Below are 16691 nucleotides of genomic sequence, written 5' to 3' on the forward strand. Positions count from 1 at the left end.
TACAGCGTCAGAGGGGTCCGTTTTTTTCAACTTTTCTCAAATACTATCGGGCTATTACCATGTCAATCAACGCTTGAATAGAAACGTAGTTCACACTCCAGCTTTTGATGCACAGTCGCTACAGTCCCATTTAGTTTTCATTGCAGCCTCGTTTGAATGCCGCGGTTGTGTAAATTTGTACGGAATGGGGTTCATCAACAGTACTATTAGAAACCCAACACATACACACACACACACACAGGAAAGAGCTTCCTCCCTGAGGGGACTGTTAAATATCCTGCTACGATGGGCCCCAATGATGTTTCATTAGGCAGGTTCCTCTATACTGAGCAGACCGTGAAGCCCTCGGGGCAATAGATATCTTTGGTGTACATTGCCATCAACCAGTCTAAATGGCTCGACTTGCCTAGTTAAATAAAGGGTAAATAAATAAGCAAGTGATTTCAGTGTCACGTTTTGATTTGTGATTATTATTATTTTTTTTTCTCTTGTTCTTTGCAGTTCCTGTCAACATTGTCACCGGCAACACAAGACCAGGCTCCCAGGTAAGGATACTTTTTTTGCTTCATTGCATCGTGGTGCCCCAATGATGCTAATTTGACTCTGACTTTATTTGAGTGCCTGTTGCTAATTTGGGCTGATTGGAATGCTACTCATGTTTCTACCCAGTTCCCTCATCAACCCCTTTTTAAAGGTTTTGATTTCCTCAGCAATCTGAATGAAACCCCAAACTGTTCTGGTTTCTATCAACCACTTGATCAATGGCCTCCGGGTCAAATCACACTATTGCTACAAATCCATAGCCTTTTTATCTCTTCTCTCTTCTCTTTCTCGAGTATTTATCATTGCTCTTGCTGTTCTTTTCCTCTTTTCCTTTTTTGTTATTAATCAGTCCTGTGTACTCACCTCTCAATAAATAATGAGGGTGTTCAGTCGCTCTAATTGTTATCGGTGTGAGGGGAACTCTGACAGAAGCGCTCATGGTGGAGCTGCTTAGCTTCACACACTCTGCTCTGAAATTTTTACACTGTTTACCTAGTGTCAGCAGTTTCTGCCTCCCACCTTCTCTGCATTCTCCCGCTCATGTTCTCCCCCACATACGTTCACAGTTTTTATATCATATTTTTTCATCTGTCTTTTATCAGTTTAAAACGGTGCCAAGCAGAGGAAAAAAAGTCATCAGACGTAAAAAAAAAAACTACTGTGAAATCTAAAGGAAGGAGACTGTACCTAGAGACAGCGAGCGGTTGACTCTCGTTTGCATTCGCCTCCACCGCTCAAGCTGCAGTCACAGCCAACAGACAGACTTTGACCACTGGTTTAAACTTCAAAGGATTTTTATTTGACTCCAAACTTTGTGAATCCATTTCACTAACCACATTTCCATCCACAGTTTTTATGCGAGTGAAGTCCTACCATATAAAACAAAATCACGACAGCTGTAATGGAAACAGGAAGTTATGGTACAATTTGATTAATGCCAACCGATAATTTGTTCGTTCCACATGCTTGGATCTTTTTGTGTCGATAAAATTAATTATGGAAGAAATTGAGGTGGAAAGACCTTTATGCACAAAAATGTATATATACAGTGGGGAGAACAAGTATTTGATATACTGTCGATTTTGCAGGTTTTCCTACTTACAAAGCATGCAGAGGTCTGCAATTTTTATCATAGGTACACTTCAACTGGGAGAGACGGAATCTAAAACAAAAATCCAGAAAATCACATTGTATGATTTTTAAGTAATTAATTTGCAACTTTAGATAAACTTCTCCTTAATGCAACCGCTGTGTCAGATTTCAAAAAAACTTTACGGAAAAAGCACACCATGCAATAAGCTGAGTACGGCGCTCAGACACAAAAACAAGCTATACAGGTACCCGCCATGTTGTGTAGTCAACAGAAGTCAGAAATAGCATTATAAATATTCCCTTACCTTTGATGATCTTCATCAGAATGCACTCCCAGGAATCCCAGTTCCACAATAAATGTTTGTTTTGTTCGATAAAGTCCATTATTTATGTCCAAATACCTCCTTTTTGTTCGCGCGTTTAGTTCAAAAATCCAACTTCATGCGCAGGCACACTTAGTCCAGACGAAAAGTAAAAAAAATCCATTACAGTTCGTAGAAACATGTTGAAACGATGTATAGAATCAATCTTTAGGATGTTTTTAACATAAATCTTCAATAATGTTTCAACCGGAGAATTCCTTTGTCTTTAGAAAGGAGAAGGAACGCAGCCACCTCTGCGCCTGAGTGAGCTAGCTCATGGCACTCTGCCAGACACCTGGTTGAAACAGCTCTCATTCCCTCATCCTCCACAGTAGAAGCCTGAAACAAGGTTCTAAAGACTGTTGACATCTAGTGGAAGCCTTATGAAGTGCAATATGACCCCATAGACCCTGTATATTCGATAAGCAATGACTTGAAAAACGACAAACCTCAGTTTTTCCACTTCCTGTTTTTTCCTCAGGTTTTTGCCTGCCATATGAGTTCTGTTATACTCACAGACATCATTCAAACAGTTTTAGAAACTTCAGAGTGTTTTCTATCCAAATCTACTAATAATATGCATACCTTCTGGGCCTGAGTAGCAGGCAGTTTACTCTGGGCACCTTATTCATCCAAGCTACTCAATACTGCCCCCAGCCATAAGAAGTTAAGCCATTTTGCCACAACTTTAGAAGTATGCTTGGGGTCAATGTCCATTTAGAAGACCCATTTGCGACCAATCTTTAACTTCTTGACTGATGTCTTGAGATGTTGCTTCAATGAATCCACATAAATTTCCTGCCTCATGATGCCATCTATTTTGTGAAGTGCACCAGTCCCTCCTGCAGCAAAGCACCCCCACAACATGATGCTGCCACCCCCGTGCTTCACAGTTGAGATGGTGTTCTTCGGCTTGCAAGCCTCCCCTTTTTTCTTTCAAACAAAACGATGGTGATTATGGCCAAACAGTTCTATTTTTGTTTCATCAAACCAGAGGACATTTCTCCAAAAAGTACAATCTTTGTCCCCATGTGCAGTTGCAAACCGTCGTCTGTTTTTTTATGACGGTTTTGGAGCAATGGCTTATTCCTTGCTGTGCGGCCTTTCAGGTTATGTCGATATAGTACTGGTTTTACTGTTTATATAGATCATTTTGGACCTGGTTCCTCCAGCATCTTCACGAGCTCCTTTGCTTTGGTTCTGGAATTGATTTGCACTTTTCGCACCAAAGTATGTTAATCTCTAGGAGACAGAATGCGTTTCCTTCCTGAGCGATTTAATGGCTGTGTGGTCCCATGGTGTTTATACTTGCATACTATTGTTTGTACAGATGGACGTGGTACCTTCAGGTGTTTGGAAATTGCTCCCAAGGGTGAATGAGACTTGTGGAGGTCAACATTTTTTTTTTCTGAGGTCTTGGCTGATTTCTTTTGATTTTCCCATGATGTCAAGCAAAGAGGCACTGAGTTTGAAGGTAGGCCTTGAAATACATCCACAGGTACACCTCCAATTGACTCAAATGATGTCAATTAGCCTATCAGAAGCTTCTAAAGCCATGAGATAATTTTCTGGAATTTTCCAAGCTGTTTAAAGGCACAGTCAACTTAGTGTATTTAAACTTCTGACCCACTGGAATTGTGATACAGTGAATTATAAATGAAATAATCTGCCTGTAAACAATTGTTGTAAAAATGACTTGTGTCATGCACAAAGTAGATGTCTTAACCGACTTGCCAAAAATATAGTGTGTTAACAAGAACTTTGTGGAGTGGTTGAAAAACAAGTTTTCATGACTCCAACCCAAGTGTATGTAAACTTCCGTCTTCAACTGTATCAAAAAATATTCCTTCTCCTTCTCTCATCAGACAGATGTTTGGGTCTTATAGCCTAAACCTATTCATTTGTTTTATAATGGGCACTCATTCATCTTGTGTCTAGCTGTTTAAAAAAAACTTAGGCTGTGTTCCCTTCTCTTTCCATTCGATATGAACATTACTTTGGACAAGACTATGCTCTCAGTTGAACATGCTTCACAATCTGTGTCCGAGAAACCGTCCCTCAATATTTTCCATTGGGTCAATGGTCTTCCCAGTAGTGACTCCTATGTGGCTGAGATATAGGAGTACAGCACCATAACAGTTCAGTAGGACACAGAGACTGTGGACACAATAACAGGGAATTTGGACCGGCTGCTAACTAGATTCTAAAGATTCTAAATGCATCCTGGACACATCCTGGGCTCTGTTAATTTGGGCACACCGTAGCAAAACGTTTCAAAAACATTGTGTTATGGAAAACGAAAATTCAGTGCCTTCCTGTTTCGGAAAATGTTCTTCTGTGTCATGCCTAGTGATCAAGACCCTGTATTCAGCCATGGAGAGACAACATTCACTGTTAACCTTGCTATTATAACCAGCCAGCGGATTCATCTCAATCTATAACTGCTTGCCTAATATCAGGAAGTGTTGGTGTTGGAGGTTTCCCTACAGGTTGTTTCTGACATGGTAATTCTCTTCACTTATTTTTCACTGCCCTTATTTAGTTAAATTCTTGATTGTTGTTAGACATTTAAAGCACTCTAAGTTAGTTATCCCTTAACCTGAGAAATAGGTGCTTTAGTATTGTATGGTTTCAACGGTCTCCTAACATTCTAATACACTTTGGCAAGTTGTCCCTTTCCTGTGTAAAAATTACACATTATATTTTTAATATCCATACATCATATTTTCAAAATCCCCACTCCAAGTACATACTTTCTTGTATGAACATATGAATATCTAAATTCAGACGATTCATCCACCTTGAATAATTGAAGTTGGTGAACTCAGCTCTAACGCGACACGACAGGATAGTGACATCACAGTAGAACCACTGCCCCAGGTGAGTGGAGGCTTTTAGATTGAATACGGGTGGGTGAGAAAAATCCATCCCTACTCTATGATCTCAAGGAGGAAAGTAGGGTGTACATCCCAAATGACACCCTATTCCCTACACAGTGCACTACTTTTGACCAGAGTCCTATGGGACCTGGTCAAAAGTAGTGCACTGTGTAGGGAATAGGGTGTCATTTGGGATACATTTTAGCTCTCAGCATCAGCAGGTCTCCTTGATTGGATAGCACGTATTAGCCAGGCTCTGGAAGACGTAGCTGTCAGCTGACAGTATAATATTGAAATATTGAACTACTTTCTCTCCAAGCCTCTCCTAGATGTAATCCCCCTGATCTTTCTCAACCCCTGTAACCCTAATTATACACTGCTCAAAAAAATAAAGGGAACACTTAAACAACACAATGTAACTCCAAGTCAATCACACTTCTGTGAAATCAAACTGTCCACTTAGGAAGCAACACTGATTGACAATAAATTTCACATGCTGTTGTGCAAATGGAATAGACAAAAGGTGGAAATTATAGGCAATTAGCAAGACACCCCCAATAAAGGAGTGTTTCTGCAGGTGGTGAACACAGACCACTTCTCAGTTCTAATGCTTCCTGGCTGATGTTTTGGTCACTTTTGAATGCTGGCGGTGCTTTCACTCTAGTGGTAGCATGAGACGGAGTCTACAACCCACACAAGTGGCTCAGGTAGTGCAGCTCATCCAGGATGGCACATCAATGCAAGCTGTGGCAAGAAGGTTTGCTGTGTCTGTCAGCGTAGTGTCCAGAGCATTAAGGCGCTACCAGGAGACAGGCCAGTACTTCAGGAGACGTGGAGGAGGCCGTAGGAGGGCAACAACCCAGCAGCAGGACCGCTACCTCCGCCTTTGTGCAAGGAGGAGCACTGCCAGAGCCCTGCAAAATGACCTCCAGCAGGCCACAAATGTGCATGTGTCTGCTCAAACGGTCAGAAACAGACTCCGTGAGGGTGGTATGAGGGCCCGACGTCCACAGGTGGGGGTTGTGCTTACAGCCCAACACCGTGCAGGACATTTGGCATTTACCAGAGAACACCAATATTGCCAAATTCGCAACTGGCGCCCTGTGCTCTTCACAGATGAAAGCAGGTTCACACTGAGCACGTGAGCACATGTGACAGAGTCTGGAGACGCCGTGGAGAACGTTCTGCTGCCTGCAACATCCTCCAGCATGACCGGTTTGGCGGTGGGTCAGTCATGGTGTGGGGTGGCATTTCTTTGTGGGGCCGCACAGCCCTCCATTTTTTTTTTTTTTTTTTTTTTACCTTTATTTAACTAGGCAAGTCAGTTAAGAACAAATTCTTATTTTCAATGACGGCCTAGGAACAGTGGGTTAACTGCCTTGTTCAGGGGCAGAACGACAGATTTGTACCTTGTCAGCTCGGGGATTTGAACTTGCAACCTTCCGGTTACTAGTCCAACGCTCTAACCACTAGGCTACGCTGCCGCCCATGTGCTCGCCAGAGGTAGCCTGACTGCCATTAGGTACCGAGATGAGATCCTCAGACCCCTTGTGAGACCATATGCTGACACATGCACATTTGCTTCCTAAGTGGACAGTTTGATTTCACAGAAGTGTGATTGACTTGGAGTTACATTGTGTTGTTTAAGTGTTCCCTTTATTTTTTTGAGCAGTGTATATAGATGGCAATAAATGTATTATAGACGTATAGTATGTATGAGATGTATAGGCTGCATCCTAGAATGGCACCCTATTCCCATAGGGCTCTAGTCAAAAGTAGTGCACTATGTGCCCGTTGTAAGGAATAGTGCCATTTGAGACACAGCTGTAGCCTCTGATCCCTTTCCAGCCCTGTCTGTGCCGTGGGTGAGGGCTATACAGATAAATGTTCCCATGTCGACAGACACTGCAGATGAACAGACTAGAGTCAATCAGTCCTACATGGTGCTACTAGCCAAGTTTTGAGGCTAACATGCGATGGGTGTCAGAGTTACAGACAACCAGTCAGCCTCCATCTCTATGTCTCTATGGCTTTATCTCTCTGTAGCCAACACTCTCACTCCTCCCCCACTCTATGGATAACCACACCAGGGGAGAGAGCTTTACTGAGAGATTTATCTAAGCCTACGAGATGAGGTGAGTGGTGTGGACTCAGTTTAATGTGTTTTTTAACACCACCGGGTTCCTGGGCCCGTCCTGTCAGATAAGATTACCAGACCAGGCCTAGGCAGACAGACAGAGTGCTATCTGGGCTCCAGCCCTGGCTGGGAGCAGACTCTGGCTCCAGACACTGAGGGGAAAAAAGCAAAATGACTGGCTCGAGCTCTGTGAGCCGAGAACAATCCATCTCTGTGATAATGGCAAAAATGCTGCTAGATTTGACATCAGTGCTCTCTGCCACAGTCCATCAAATAATGGACTGTGAGAGAGATTTGCACGCCAGTGTTATGCCAACCCGCCTGTATTAGGTCTGCAGAGAGGTGCACTCCTGGAATGTGCTCTGAATGGACCGGTGTCCCCTTGGCATTAACAATGGATAGCAACGGACGTAAAGGTAATGGCGGACTGAACGAACTTATGTAGAGCACCTCAAGATAAAACAAAATATTCAAAATATCTGCTAAATTAGACTAAAATATTAGCACTAAATAATCTGGTGGGTGATAACCTTCAATCTGGATAATAACACAAAACAAATCCTAAGACTAGAGACATTTATCGACAAATATTACGAAAACAAGCAACACCCAAACATGACGGAGAATAAGACAGGGGAACCGAATCAAAAACGAAAACGTGACTCCTCAACCGACACGGATGATCTAATATTCTCAACACCGGCAATGGTAAAGGTCGAAACCGATCTGTTAAAATCAATAAATGACAAACTGGGTATACTTGAATTAGTTAGTAAAGATATAAAAGACTTGAAGGCAAGCCTAGAGATGAGTGATGAAAAAGCTGCGACATTGGAGAAGGAAACACGCGCGCTAAAAGTGACGGTCAATAAGATTGAAACCGAAATGAATGAATTTAAAAAGGAGAACAACATTCTGAAAGAATGCTTACTGGACATACAAACTAGATCCATGAGAGAGAATTTGGTACTTACAGGTATCCAAGAGAAAGAAGGAGAGGTTCCTGAATCTGTAGTTAGAGAGTTCCTTTTTGCAGCGCTTCAGATTCCACACGAAGTTATCGATAAGATCCAACTTGAACGTGTACACCGCCTCGGACAGAGAGGGCAGAGGTACGAACGCCCAATCGTTGCCAAATTTGCTTCATTTAAAGATAAAATAATGGTTAAAAGCCTGGGTAAAAGACTTGCTGGGACCAAAATTGGCATGAATGATCAGTTTCCGAAAGAAATTCCAGAACGGCGCAAAGTTCTGTATCCAATTTTCAAAGAAAATAGATTAAAAGCGAAACGAGTAGCTCTCGTCGTGGATAAACTATATATTGATAACCAGTTGTTCAGAGACACAAAGATTACTCCATGGTTATTTTAAAAATTACAAAGTTCTCATAGATGAGGAAAATAAACACAATTCAAGCCCGGTTACTGATTGTAACAATACAATACAAAATATAGCTTTTCTATAAATCTTCACATATAACTAATTGAACACAAGCACTATTTCTACATAGTGAAGATAAAAACTAAGTAAACAGAAGGCACAGTATGTGTGGATGGTGTGGTGTGTGTTTATTTTTATTTGTTATGTTTGGAAAGTTGAGTGAGTGAGTAATGAAATAGTTGCATATCCCAGAGCCAGTGTATTGCTGTGGGCCGGGTATGAGGGCTTTCAATGTTGTTAAAATGATGGATATACTTTTATAATGAATTATACGTCTTATTTATTTATTGTCCTATCATGGGGAACTACATTTTTAAAATAAATTATATCTAATTATTTATTATCCTATTTTAATGGTACGGTCCATGGCCCTATACCCTAGACACCCACATGAATGGCCCAGATACTAAGGAGAAGTTCCTAACTGTTTTATGTGCATGCTGTAAACGGTCTGTATGCAGCCAAAATGAGGACAGGGACCATGAGCAGCACTGTCCCCTCAAGATTCTGAGCCTGCTTGGCAGGGTTGGTCCTGCAAAGCCAAAGCCCCCTAAAGGGAGAGCATAATAAACAAGGAAATTCTCAAAGCTGCTAATGAGAACCTTGATGACCTTGTACCTAGCCGGTGGGGATTCCGGTGGGGTGCCCCCACCCAGGCAGTGGCAGTGCTGGCAACACTAGCTGCAGTAACCCATGGGGAGGGGGTCACACTCGGACATTCAGAGAGGGGGTATATTATTGTGGCCCTGGTGGCATGAAACCAATCGGACTGCATGGAGATGCTTGGGAACATGGTTAAAATGGATGACCGTATTGTGGGTGTTTCAGGAAGAAGGTGTACATTTGACCTCCATCATCTAGGATGTGACAATGGTAAATAAATCTCTACATTTATGCTCATTTTTTGCGCGGTCTTGCAGGCCTTCTCATGCAGCTGCAACTGCAAGTACATTTGTAAATCATGACCCATCTTGAGTTGGGCTCTGGGATGGTGCAATTGTTGAGAGGGTGAGCTTATGGTTGTGTTGTGTGGGGGTAAGGGCTGAATGTGTGTGGGTGTATGTGTGTATCCCACAACTGTTGCGAAGGAAGAAGTAAAAGATGTTAGGGACTATAGAGGATGATTCACAGCAATATGTAATAAAAATCGAGGTGAGGGCGATGGAAATGCATTTGGCAATGGATCTGCTTCGTTTCGGTGGATGGTGCTGTGTGCACTTTTCGAAGGATGGATCCCAGTCGGTCCGGGGCTGTGCGATGCGGGGGGGTCGGGGGTGGTCTGCCGGGCATTGGGATGACAACCCAACTCGAGATGGGGGCTTTTGGCGGGTGGAATAGTGGGGACCAATTGGAGGTTTGCTTAGTGGAGATGCAAATGTCATGGTACAACTATATAGACACTCAATCATTATGTTACTTTTTAATAGGACGTTTACAAACATATATTTTGATAAAAATAATTGAAAGGTGTGTCTCATTATGGTAAGTGGTGAAATAAGTATAGCCAGTTACAATTGTAATGGCTTAGCAGATAATAAGAAAAGACGATCAGTATTTACCTGGCTAAAAGAGAAGGATTATAATATCTGCTGTTTACAGGAAACCCATTCGACAGTTTTAGATGAAGTTTTGTGGAAAAAGAACTGGGGGGGCAAAATATATTTCTCCCATGGGCAAAGAAATTCAAAAGGGGTGATGGTTTTAATTAATAATAACTTTGATACAAATGTGCAACTTGTCCAAACAGATCCTCAAGGTAGATGGATTATTTTAAATATGTTATTGGACAATAAACATATATGGCTTATTAACCTATACGGTCCGAATAATGATGATCCAAGCTTCTTTGACAATATATATAAGAATGTATCAACTCTACAAGCAACACTAGACTCTATTATTATAGTGGGAGATTTTAATACGGTCTTAAATACCTCTATGGACCGGAAAGGAAATCACACTACAAACTATCACCCTCAGGCACTTAAGGAAATCAGGAATGTCATGGATGTATTGGAATTAGTGGATATATGGAGACTTAAATACCCTGACCTAGTGAGATATACATGGCGGAGGCTTAATCAAGCTAGTTGCCTTGACTACTTTCTTATATCATTCTCTCTGGCACCAAAAGTTAAAAAGTGTTTGATAGGGGACAGAATGCGGTCGGACCATCACATAATTGGCATATATATTACTCTTACAGAATTTCCACGTGGGCGAGGATATTGGAAATTTAATCAAAGCCTACTAGATGATAAATTGTTTAGAACTAGGACAGAAGAATTTATAACTGACTTTTTTAGACATAACATAGGTACAGCAGATCCCCATATTGTATGGGACACTTTTAAGTGTGCCTTTAGAGGCCATGCAATTCAGTACTCATCTATAAAACAAAAGCAATTTCGATCAAAAGAGTCCATATTAACAAAGGAAATTGAAGGACTAACAGTACAGTTAGATAACAATAAAAACGGTACCATAGAGGCACAGAATAAGTTAGAGGAAAAACAAAAAGAAATGGAGGAACTTATTCAAGAAAGATCCAGTGTAATATATTACAAAAATAAAGCGAACTGGATGGAATATGGGGAAAAATAGACCAAATTCTTTTTCAATCGTCAATATAGAAATGCTACCAAAAAAAACGTATTAAAACTTGTTACAAATGATGGAGTCACGCATGATTCACCAAATGATATTTTGAAAGAGGAAGTAAAGTACTTTAAGAATATATTTTCGTTTCAGGCTCCTCCATCTCCACTAACTGAAACTAATTGTATGGATTTTTTCCCTAATAATAATGTAAAATTAACATCTGTACAGAAAGACTCATGTGAAGGCCTAATTACAGAGGAGGAACTACTTGATGCAATTGGGGCCTTTAAGGATGGGAAAACTCCAGGACTGGATGGCATACCAGTGGAAGTATACAAACATTTTTTTGATATACTCAAAGGACCATTATTAGCTTGTTTTAACCACTCCTATTTAAATGATAGATTATCAGACACGCAACAAGAAGGTGTGATATCATTATTACTGAAACAGGACCCAAGTGGTATATATAAAGATCCAGTCCATTTAAAAAATTGGAGACCTCTTACACTTCAGTGTTGTGATGCAAAAATCCTAGCAAAATGCTTGGCGCATAGAATAAAAAAAGTTTTGTCAGATATTATTCATCCTAATCAGACAGGTTTTTTACATGGACGATACATTGGAGATAATATAAGGCAAGTACTGGAAACAATGGAACACTATGAAATATCGGGGACACCAGGCCTGGTTTTCATAGCTGATTTTGAAAAGGCTTTTGATAAAGTACGACTGGAGTTTATATATAAATGCCTAGAATATTTCAATTTTGGGGAATCTCTTATAAAATGGGTAAAAATTATGTATAGTAACCCTAGGTGTAAAATAGTAAATAATGGCTACATCTCAGAAAGTTTTAAACTATCTAGAGGAGTAAAACAAGGTTGTCCACTATCGGCATATCTATTTATTATTGCCATCGAAATGTTAGCTGTTAAAATTAGATCAAACATTAATATTAAGGGATTAGAAATCCAGGGCCTAAAAACGAAGGTGTCATTGTACGCTGATGATTCATGTTTTCTTTTAAAACCACAACTAGAAACTCTCCACGGCCTCTTAGAGGATCTAGACACATTTGCTATCCTCTCTGGATTAAAACCAAATTATGATACATGTACCATATTACGTATTGGATCACTAAAAAATACACATTTTACATTGCCATGTAGTTTACCAATTAAATGGTCTGACGGTGATGTGGACATACTCGGTATACAAATCCCAAAAGAAAGAAATGATCTCACTCCAATAAATTTTTATAGAAAGTTAGCAAAAATAGATAAGATCTTGCTACCATGGAAAGGAAAATACCTGTCTATTTGTGGGAAAATCACCCTGATTAACTCTTTAATCATATCACAGTTTACCTATTTGCTTATGGTTTTGCCTACACCTAGTGACCTGCTTTTTAAATTATATGAACAAAAAATATTCAATTTTATTTGGAACGGCAAGCCAGATAAAATTAAAAGGGCCTATTTATATAACGAATATGAATTCGGAGGGCAGAAATTATTAAATATTAAAGCATTAGACCTCTCACTAAAGGCATCAGTCATACAAAAGTTATACTTAAATCCAAACTGGTTCTCTAGTAGATTGGTACGAATGTCTCATCCAATGTTCAAGAAGGGCCTTCTTCCCTTTATTCAGATTACACCTGCTCACTTTCGGTTGCTTGAAAAGGAAATAATTTCCAAAATATCTTTATTTTTTAAACAAGCCTTAGAAAGTTGGTTGCAATTTCAGTTTAATCCACCTGAAAGGAAGGAACAAATAGTACAACAAATCTTGTGGTTAAATTCAAATATAGTAATTGATAAAAAAACTGTATTTATCGAAGAAATGTTTAAAAAAGGTATAATTTTTGTGAATGATATCATAAATAGGACTGGTGGAGTAATGTCACACATGCAGCTAACACAGACATATGGAAATGTCTGCTCTACCCAAAATTACAACCAATTAATTGCGGCATTACCACAAAAATGGAAGAGGCAGGTGGAAGGGGATAAAAGTAAGGAACTTGTATGTCGGCCTTATATTAAAGAACATAAACGGTTAAAGAAAAGTGTGATAAATAAAAACATATACCAATTTCATTTAAGGACCAAAAAACTTACAGCTGTGCCATATAAATTGCAAAATAGTTGGGAAGAGATTTTCGATGTACCCATTCCATGGCACATGGTTTATGAATTGATACGCAAAACAACGCCGGATTCAAAACATCGAATTTTTCAATTTTAATTATTGTACAAAATTCTTGCAACTAATAGAATGTTATATATATGGGGGATACAATCTTCCCAGCTCTGTAGATTCTGCTGTGAGGAGGCCGAGTCATTAGACCATTTATTTTGGTATTGTCCGCATGTAGCTCGTTTTTGGTCACAGGTCCAGGAATGGTTGAAGAATTGCAACATTTGCGTAGAACTAACGCTACAGATAGCAATACTGGGGGATTTGAAAAGCCATAGTCAATCAATCAATAATATAATAATTATTTTAGCAAAAATGTTTATTTTTAATTTACAATCCGTGGAAGCTATGAGAATAGGAAGATTCAAATCTTTTGTGAAGCATCACAGCACAGTTGAAAAATATATGGCAAATAAAAATCCGAAATGGATGATGTTGGAAGATAGATGGGAAAGGTTGAGTGGAGCTGAAGGGTGGGACTAATAACAAGATAAACAATGTAGGGCATACGGGATCTGTGAAATGTGTATAGGTGCGGAGCTATTGTGAAATAGCACAGTTACAAGTGGAAATCAAACTGGATGGACAACAGAAATAGAGGAAGGACTAAGAACAAACAAGAGAGAACTATTATAAAGTAGACTGTGTCTGTAAAATGTGTATAAGATGTATAAATTGAAGGTAAAAACAGAAATGTTTATCAGTTTACTCCAATTGGGGGATCGGTGGTAGGGTTTGCGGGGAATAATAATAAAGGTTTAAAAAAAACAAAAAAAACAAAAAAAAACAACAACAATGGATAGCAACTGCACACAGCCTTGATTCAGCAATACTCTGCCTGCTTGGGGGTGAAATGACCCCCCCACACTTTTGCTGAAGCCAAGCAGAGGGATATTCAGATCGCTTAATTGCTTTTCCTCAATACAGACTCCTTTTTAAAGCCTTTACAATGGATTAGTAAAACTATTTACAGCTCTCCTAGTGACTGGAGTGTATTCTCAGAGTGATGGGTCTAGGAGGGCCAACGTTGTCTGTTAACTAAACCCTTAGATGACAATATCTACTAAGCTAACATATGGATTTTTTTTAGGATGGTCATAAAATGAATCATTTAGCCATTTCATTTAGAATTTTAGGACCCTTGTAATTATAAAAAATATATATAAAACATGATTTGATGAAACATTAAATGTGGCCTTCACTGCTATAGCCCATAGAAATGCATTGAATAACACATTTGTACATGGCAAAACAGACAGTAAAAAAAAACTCCTAAGCAACAAGGTTCTGAAGTGTCTATCCTATATCTGAGCGATAAAAGAAAACTCTGAAAAAAATACATTTTGATCAATGTTTGGTCATGTAATTTGTGGCACATTTTTACCCCCTATGCAATTTTTACAGCTCGCTTCTGGGTTACCTTCAGACAACTCCCTTGAAGCTTTTCTGCATCGCAGAGCACCTTTGTTTTCATGAGAGTCTCCCTTTTCGGATATGGTGACATATTAGTTTGTAGCTCCAACGGTTCGGTCTGCACAGTCGGTTTTGTGAGAAGACCTCTTCCAAATGAGGAAATCCGCTACGGAGTTCAGACGAATGCCGTAAAGCTTGTGAATATCATAGAGCCAAACAACCAACATTGCATTGTTAGTGAGAGTCTAATCTTTCAATGGTGGTGACTTATGAGTTTGTAGCTCACACTTTTCGGGTTTTAGAGACAACAATTTTTTTTTGAATTTTCTTGTCCGGATCCTCTCGTGTTTAGAAAAAGGCCGCTTTCACAAGCCCATGTTAGTAAATGGGGGAAAACTTTATATCGGCGGAAAAAGGGGATTGAGTTGCAGCCACTATAAGAAACGGTAAGTCTCTAGCATAAACACACAGGGAGCTTTTCAATATTCTAAATGACTTCATCGTCATAAAAATCTCGTTAATCCAACCACAGTGTCCGATTTCAAAAAAGCTGTTCGGCGAAAGCCGAACATATCATTATGTTAGGACAGCAACTAGTCACAGAAAGCATACAGCGATTTTCCAACCAAAGAGAGGAGTCACAAAAAGCAGAAATATTGATCTAATTAATCACTAACCTTTGATATTCTTCATCAGATGACACTCCCAGGACAACATGTTACACAATACATGTATGTTTTGTTCGATCAAGTTCATATTTATATCCAAAAACCTCAGTTTCCATTTGGCTTTGCCTCCAAAACATCCCGTGAATTTGCACAGAGCCACATCAATTCACAGAAATACTCATAATAAACATCGATAAAAGATACAAGTGTTATTCACAGATGTAACGATATACTTCTCCTTAATGCAACCGCTGTGTCAGATTTAAAAAAAACTTTACGGAAAAAGCAAAACATGCAATAATCTGAGTACAGCGCTCAAGAGACCAACACAACCCAAGAAGATATCCGCCATGTTGGAGTCAACAGAAGTCAGAAATAGCATTATAAGTATTCACTTACCTTTGATGATCTTCATCAAAATGCACTTCCAGGAATCCCAGTTCCACAATAAATGTTTTATTTGTTCCATAAAGTCCATCATTTATGTCCAAATTACTCCCTTTGGTTCGCGCGTTCAGTACACAATCTAAACTCACGACGCGCGGGCAGGTCCAGGTAAAAGTTCAGACGAAAAGTCATATTACAGTTCGTAGAAACATACCAAACGAAGTATAGAATCAATCTTTAGGATGTTTTTAACATAAATCTTCAATAATGTTCCAGCCGGAGAATTCCTTTGTCTGTAAAAAAGCAATAGAACAGAGCTCGCTCTCACGTGAACGAATTGACAAGCTCAAGGCATTCTGGCAGACCTCTGACTCATTCCCCTCTCATTCGGCCCCATTTCACAGTAGAAGCATCAAACACGGTTCTAAAGACTGTTGACATCTAGTGGAAGCCGTAGGACGTGCAAAATGACCCCATAGACACTGTGTATTTGATAGGCCAAGAGTTAAAAAAACTACAAACCTCAGATTTCCCACTTTCTGGTTGGATTTTCTCATGTTTTCGCCTGCCATATGAGTTCTGTTATACTCACAGACATCATTCAAACAGTTTAAGAAACTTCAGAGTGTTTTCTATCCAAATCTACTAATAATATGCATATTCTAGGATCTGGGCCTGAGTAGCGGGCAGTTTACTCTGGGCACGCTTTTCATCCGGACGTGAAAATACTGCACCCTACCCCAAAGAAGTTAAACCTGTCTGAAGGTTCTCATATATTGGTTCACTTATGCCCTAAAATAAATGTCTTCATATGAGCAGAATATTGTTTATACATTTGTCTATATGGGAAGAATATTGTATAAAATAAGTAAATAAGAATGTGCTGCATTCTTTGCCTTCCTTTCAGACAGAATAAATAATTTATCCATTAATTAGGGTCTCCCGAGTGCCACAGCGGTCTAAG

The 16691-nt window shown here is 39.6% G+C and overlaps 1 protein-coding gene across 2 annotated transcripts in view; it reads left to right on the forward strand.

The window, feature by feature from the left end:
* b3glcta (beta 3-glucosyltransferase a) overlaps window positions 1-16691 on the forward strand; it is a 124504-nt gene that overhangs the window by 21886 nt on the left and 85927 nt on the right. For both annotated transcript variants that reach the window (XM_055911119.1, XM_055911120.1), the window contains exon 2: window positions 502-545. In XM_055911119.1, coding sequence (XP_055767094.1) covers window positions 502-545 — 44 coding nt within the window. The remainder of the gene's footprint in view (window positions 1-501; window positions 546-16691) is intronic.

The sequence above is a fragment of the Salvelinus fontinalis genome, unplaced genomic scaffold (assembly GCF_029448725.1).
Source record: "Salvelinus fontinalis isolate EN_2023a unplaced genomic scaffold, ASM2944872v1 scaffold_0051, whole genome shotgun sequence".
In the NCBI taxonomy this organism is placed as follows: domain Eukaryota; kingdom Metazoa; phylum Chordata; class Actinopteri; order Salmoniformes; family Salmonidae; genus Salvelinus; species Salvelinus fontinalis.